Below are 6,854 nucleotides of genomic sequence, written 5' to 3'. Positions count from 1 at the left end.
TGGTGGGGCAGGTTGTTAGAGGGGTCACACCACCACCCTACCACCCCATAGACCAAGCCTGTGCTCCAGTGGGGGGCTAGATCAGTCTGAGATATGATAGGTCATAACTACACCACGTGGTCTAGGGCGGTTCTTACAGCCTGAGGGGTTGGGCTTTGGGGGTCTGCATGGGCTGTCCTTTTGATGTCATGGATCATGTGATGCTGGTGTCACACACCACGTGACTGGGGTGTGAGGGCGGAGTTGCTGATGTCTGCACCACGTGACTGGAGGTGGGGGCGGAGTTGCTGATGTAACACACCACGTGACTGGAGGTGGGGGCGGAGTTGCTGATGTCACATACCATGTGACTGGTTCAGGGGGCGGGGCTGGTGATGTCATGCATCATGTGACGGGCTAGGGGTGGGGCTGGTGAAGTCGCACACCATACGGGGGGAAGGGGGCGTGGCCAAGGACCGGTAGTCCTGCCCACCTGTCACATTTGCATTGAAGGGCAGAGAACCTATATACTACTAACCTAGCTTCTGCTTTATCAGTTGGGAGCCCTCATTCTTTTAAAGTAAGTATCTTACTACTTTCTCAAATTTTGGGAGCACTTGTCTTGGCATTTACTTTTTGTGAACTGTTAGAATACTGGAACCTTACTGTTCTTATCTCTTCAGTCACAGTTTCTCCTGTGGAAGAGCTTCCCGTTTGGGACAGGTCGTCTGCATGCAGAAAAGAATGGGAGAAGCTGTAGCCAGAGTTGCAAGAAAGGTGAATGAAACGGTAGAAAATAAAACAGACTCCCTAGGTAAGTTAAGACTTTGACTTTGTTTGTTTATTTGAGTAGGTCATTTATTATGGGTCCTTTTAAAAGGAAACGCTAGTACTGTTTCTGTTGTCTTGGACTTGTTCACTTGGTAGGATGTTATCAGTGATGGATGAAGACTGTTTTTTTGCCAATTTGTTCCTTTTACATTGTTGAAAATGTTAGTTTCCTTCTCTCCCTCCCCATCTATGTGGCTGCCTTTGTTTAACATTGGCACGTGCATAGTAGCATGGTGATTGTGTCAGAAGGACATATTCACAGTCCTAAAGATAGTGTTAATCAACTCTGTGGAACAGTATTGTATTATGCCAAAATTCAACTTTTAGTGTGCATTTTGAACTTTGTTTTGAAGTACGCTTGTTGTTGCCAGGTTGGTTAGCTCTCTGGTAAACTAGTCCTTCTGTGGCACTTATTTGGAGTAGAGTAGAGACTGCAGCCTTTTCTACCCCTATTCTGAAATGTTCACTGCTTAAAAGTGAGAGTAACTTTCAGAAACAAAGTCTGGGATATGGCCTTTGAAGTGCCACAGAGGGCTGCTTGCAGCTTTGAAAATGACTGAGGATAGTGAATTTTGGGGCAATCTCACAGTTTGCTAACTGACCAGGATGCTTCCTGACACCAGTCGGACCAGTTTTTCAAGTCTGGGAGGAATGTCTAATTTTCAGGAGTTTTCAGAGACAGCCTTGAAGTTCAGGATTGTTCTGGAATATCTGGAATAATTAGTTGCCTTGTCAGTACTATGCACCGAGCTCCTTCACAGGGGATGGGAGTAGTATTCTCTCTGAAAACACTAGACCCTCCTGTAAGCACCAAGTTAGACTGTGACTGCAGTGCTCAGGTGTGGTGTAAAGAAGAAAAGAGGACAGAAACAGCCTTGACTGAATTTGTCATAGGAGGGGGTTCACACAACACAGAGCCAGTGGCCTTATGCTGGCTTTCTTTCTATCCCATAGCCACCCGGTATGCTAGTGGGGTGGGGAAACATGGCCAGTCCACAATGTCCCCTTGCTCTTCTAATTGGTGACTTCAGAAGGAATTGTGGTAGAGCATAAGTTAGTGGCCTCTCTGGTTGCCTTCATTTTGGCTTAAAATGACAAGAATATTTTTAAAGGATCTGATGATTTTGGGGGCTTGATTCACAATTTATGAATGTGCAGCATTGGCAATACTGGGCGTATTTACATGTTCATTAACGCACCTTTGCTACTGCACATAAAATATAATATGAGGTGCTAGATAAAGGTACAGTAGCTGCTGTAATGTGCAGTAGCAAGGAGAACTTTTTTGTGATGCTTAATGCGTACTAGGCTACTTCAACTGCACATTAGCATGGTTTTTGCTGTGATGCAGTAATGTGGTATAGAACAGTCCACTGCGCGTTAAGGACTCTCATGTAGTTGTGTTCACTGTAGTCATATAGACTTGCCTAGATAAGGACTGCATACTGGCAATCCTAACGGGCATGAGGTACACTGAAAGCAAAATCCATTTTGCATGAGTGGTGGTGGACTTGGAGCTGATGAGTTTAAATTCCATCCAATAAATGTTTTTAGATGCAAATGACTACATTTCAGCAAAAATGTTAGCTCACTCTGTCTGTAGCATCTCTTAAAAATATAACAGGTTCAACAGTATGTGTTGAACAATAATTAGAAGTTGTTTGAAGTGATGGTGGCTGATCAGTTCTTACAAGATCATAAGAAAGTAGGGCTGGAAAGGAACTCATGAGGTTTAGTCCAGCCACCTGCTCTAGGCAGATTCATCCCTGACTACACCATCCTAGCCAAGTGTCTGTGAAGGAAATTAGCTAAATTCATGGTGTCTTGGAATGGATGGACTTAGCAATCCATTCAACACTTTTATAATGTTAGTTTATTTGAATATGTATATGATGTATAAAGAAGTTCTATTTATTTAGTTTTTCCAGGAAAAAAAATTAACAGGCAAATCAGTCAATGCAGAGTACCTACATGGCTGGTATAACAGGACCTGTCCCCTTTTTGTAGCCACACTGGTCCTATCTCTCATTCTGCTTTTCTGGGATGTTACCCTGTCCTTACCTGCCACACCTTGGTGGTAAATTGGCACGCATTTAAAAAGCTGTCTCCAAAAAACAGAGTGGGTGTGTAGGTGCCTCACTCTGCCCAGCATCCCAAGCTTCTGGGCCTGTGGCAGACCACTGTCAATGTCTTGGGCCTCTGGCAGCCCTCTCTCAAAGTCAGTAACATAATCCACGCCTATTCACTGGGCATCTTCAGTGGCCTCCCAGCTCCCTTTCAACCACTCCCATGCCTCCTGGCCTAAACAGCAGCTTAAATAAACATGAAATAGAAATCACTTTGCTTTTCTGTGAGATTCCCTGCAGATCTTCCTTCTCTGCAGCATCTACAGAGTCCCTTTTCTGAGCTTACAAGGACCAGTTTGAGGTTCCATCCCAGGAGCCAGGTGTATGTGGTCCTTTACTACTTCCCCTTTTGGTCACCCCTGCCTCTCTCTCAGCAGTGGCAGGGGTTTTCTTTTGACCACACCAGCAAGGTGCTCAGTTCTGCTGCAGTCATTACCTATTTAGCTGCTAGTTGTGTACCTTTGGAGCTCTGGACTTTCAAACTGATGCTTGGCACCATTCTTAGTTACAAAGGTTGGGTCCCTATTATAGTGGAAGATTTCTGATAACAGACAGATTGTTCTTTAGTCCAGCAGACAAAGGAATAACAAGACACAATGTCTGTATCTTGACAAATGCAGACCCAAACCAAACAGCAAATTTTAACAGTGAGATTCCACAGCCTCTCTAGATAATATCCATCAGTAGAAGTTTTAAGTGCATGGTAGACATGCTTGGCTGAGATGGTTTAGACACGTTTAGGTTTGAGCATAGGGTTGGATTAGATGACCTCCTGAGGTCCCTTCCAGCCCTTTTTTCTACGACTCGACAAAGTGCTGGAATGGCTTAGTTAGGGAGGTGGTAGATTCTCAGTCACTTGATGGGGAAACGGCCCCTTTCAGCCTAGACTGGCTATTCTAAATATATGTTGTAGCTTGGTCAAATGTTTTAGGGCTGATTCAGGAATTGTTGGGTGAAAATGTGTTTTTTCTAGAGGAGGAGTCGCATGCCCACAAGTGGCATGGACAGCCTCTGTGTGTGGCATCCAGCAGATCAGGGAGGGCACAAAGCAGCACGGCAGCCAATAGGGCAGAAAGCAGAGGAAGAGATCAGGTGGTGATCACACAGTAAGGGGTTGAAGGTATCTCTCCCTGCCCTCAGTGGGACAGTCTGCTCACCCCCTGCTGCTTTCTAACTGTGTGTTGTTAGGTCATTATAGTTACCTGGGCAACTGGGCTGGAGAGGACCTCCTCCCATCCCACCTTCCTGTGTCCAGGTCCTTTGTCCTGGGTTCCTGCCAGGATGCCTGTAGGGCCCTGGGCCCTCCACCTGGGGATGCTGATGACTTTTAAAAGGATTGGTCTGCTTCAAATAAGGCTTGTTTCTGATTGGAACCAGGTGATGAGTTCAGAAAAGTTATCTAAAGGTCAGGTCACCTGGTTTTGGGGGTACTCCGTCTTCAAGCAGGCATCTTGAAACACGGACAAGCATTGTACCTCAGGTAGCTAAGCTGATATGTAAGTAAAAACTTGGAATCTAACCAGAAATTGGGATGTATGTGTGAGATGCTTTTTTGCTCCCAGAAGAGCTTGGCTGTTTATTAACTACCTCAGACACACCTAAGATTACCCTGGGAGGCTTCAAGCTGTAAGAAGCACCCAGAAATATTACTTGTGGGCAAAGCAACCCCCCAGGTCAGCAGGGTCTGTGTACCCCAGGTGGCACAGAGCCCTAATGGAGACCAAGGCCTGGGTGGCAGCAGCATTACCACAGGCTTGCGGGTGTGCCCCAGGAAGGGGGAGGGCTAGAAGTAGGCGCCCCTGGGGAAGCACCCAAAGTGTGCTTTTTGGCTGGGCACAGTGAGATGGGTGGCTCAGCGTAGTAACAACCCCTACTGTCCTGCCACAGGGGGCAAAAAGCAGAGCAGCAGATCAGATGGGGAACATGGGGCTGGGAGCAGCACATCAGGCAGGGGAAGGGGCTTGGTGTGGCACTTGGGAAAGGCATGGAAATAATTTGCGGCAAGCCTGCCAAAAAGGTTGAACCCCTAGATGATCATAATGCTCCCTTTCCTGGCTTTAAAATTTATGGTTTTGTGGGCATTTTTAAAAAATACAGAAGTATGATGTGAATTAAATGCTAGTACTTTTTCATTTTTAAGAGTCTTTGAATAAATGTGTGTACAAAAGCAACTCTGAGACTGTATCCTGAAAACGTTTAGGCATATACTTTATTTTTCTCATGTCCTGTTGAGGCCTTTTCTCCAAAATGTAAATCAGTCATTGAAGTATAATAGGTATTAACAAAATGCATGTAATTCCACCTGTCCTCAGCTACTTAGCTGCTTTCCTCTTATGATGTCATAATTTAACTAATTCTGTAGCCATTGTAAACTCTTCTAGACTGGACAGAATTTCAGTTTTCAACATTTTAAATAAATAAGAAAACGCTTCTCTGTCTTATAAAAAGTCAGCCAACCAAAAACACTCTCTTTACATCCTAGAGAAACAAAAAGGGAGCAGATTTCTACATTTTTCTTTTGTAGATTGTCGCTAAGTCAAAAATTATAGGTGAATTCAAATATAAGGAGATGTCCAACAGTGGATACTCTCCTGTAATGTATCCCCTTTCAGGGGCCCATAAGAGGAAAATGGGTATGAGAAGCTACTTCTTGGAGCTGAGTACGTAGTGAAATAATATAAATCCGGGGTGTCAAAGATACAGCCCAGTCCATGGAGCCCCATCATCCAAACCCTGATGCTGTGATTTGGTACAGAGTTGACTCTCACACCACATGTGATATACACTGGACTGGCCTTGTATGCAGGACCCAGAATGTACATTGCACACTGCACCTACCCCAGCCAGTCTGTGATATGTACGATATGTGGTGCCCACCCTGGCTGCTCCAGGACCTGCACTACAGATAGCAGGTGCCCACCGTGGCTGCTCCAGGACAGGGAGTGGGGATCCTAGACTAGTTGGAGTGGGCACCACATGCATTATGTGACTTGGACCACCCCTCCACAGATACCATGTACTATGCAGTTCCAGGCTAGCTGGAGCAAACACCATGTGCACTGGTTCTGGTATGTGGGGTAGGAGCCGGTTCACGGGCCCAGTCTGGCCTATGGGGCCAGCCACATGCCATTCATCTGTCTCAAGGACCATCCTTGCATCACTTATCTACAGGGCCAGAAGAGTTTGACACCCCTGATATAAAACGAAAAGACAAGATAGAAATGTTGATGTTAATCAATTCTGTAATATACTGTATTCAGTTTGGATAGAAGTCCAGCAGGTGGCACAGTTTTATTACTACTAAACAATGGATAAACCAAAATGGTTCTGGATTGCATCATTCTTGTCACCCCCACCCCCACCACCTCCTTTTATAGAGGGGAAAAATGAATGAGGATATTCTCAGACTGGGTTCTAATGCAGCCTTATCACTCCTGATTGTTATGTGTCTTCTTAGACCACAATTCTTTCATTTAAAAAGTTGCTGTTAATATTCCTTCATTTTTTAATCCCTGTCAAACTTTCCTCGCATTGCTTCACACTGTATTTTAATGTAGTTATTCCATTATAGGTTTCTTGGGAAGTATGAATACTAATTGGTTTTGATACTGATGAAAAAAACAAGAGTAAAAGAAACAGGCTGTTCCATTAGTTCTGTCAGAAAGGCGCTGATTTTGCACATATTATTTGCCTTTGTAGGGTTAGGGACTGTAGTGGTAAAATCACCTGAGTCCTGTCTGTACAAAAGCTTCTAGTACAAGTGAAGTTGCTGAAGTGGGGAACAAGAGCTAAAAAGTGTGTTGGTAGAGATGCAAACTATGTTCAGTAAATGCAGTCTAATATGCCTTATATGTACAGTTATAAGAAGAAGAATCCAGCACCATGGCTTAATTTAAGCTTCAGTGGGATTTAGGCAGT

General features: G+C 44.6%; 1 protein-coding gene across 2 annotated transcripts in view; it reads left to right on the top strand.

Moving 5' to 3' along the window:
• Window positions 1-635: 635 nt before the first annotated feature.
• Window positions 636-6,854, top strand: part of LRRC20 (leucine rich repeat containing 20) — a 223,973-nt gene continuing 217,754 nt past the window's right edge. Inside the window, exon 1 of one of the 2 annotated variants that reach the window (XM_019507804.1) lies at window positions 636-793. In XM_019507804.1, the coding sequence (XP_019363349.1) occupies window positions 712-793 (82 nt within the window). In that variant the 5' untranslated portion in view covers window positions 636-711. The remainder of the gene's footprint in view (window positions 794-6,854) is intronic. The other variant, XM_019507803.1, reaches the window with a different exon arrangement.

The sequence above is a fragment of the Gavialis gangeticus genome, unplaced genomic scaffold, assembly GCF_001723915.1.
Source record: "Gavialis gangeticus isolate Ggan-Ray unplaced genomic scaffold, GavGan_comp1, whole genome shotgun sequence".
Lineage (NCBI taxonomy): Eukaryota > Metazoa > Chordata > Crocodylia > Gavialidae > Gavialis > Gavialis gangeticus.
The sequence above is the reverse complement of the archived record's forward strand: the minus strand, read 5'-3'. Positions and strand labels throughout refer to the sequence as shown.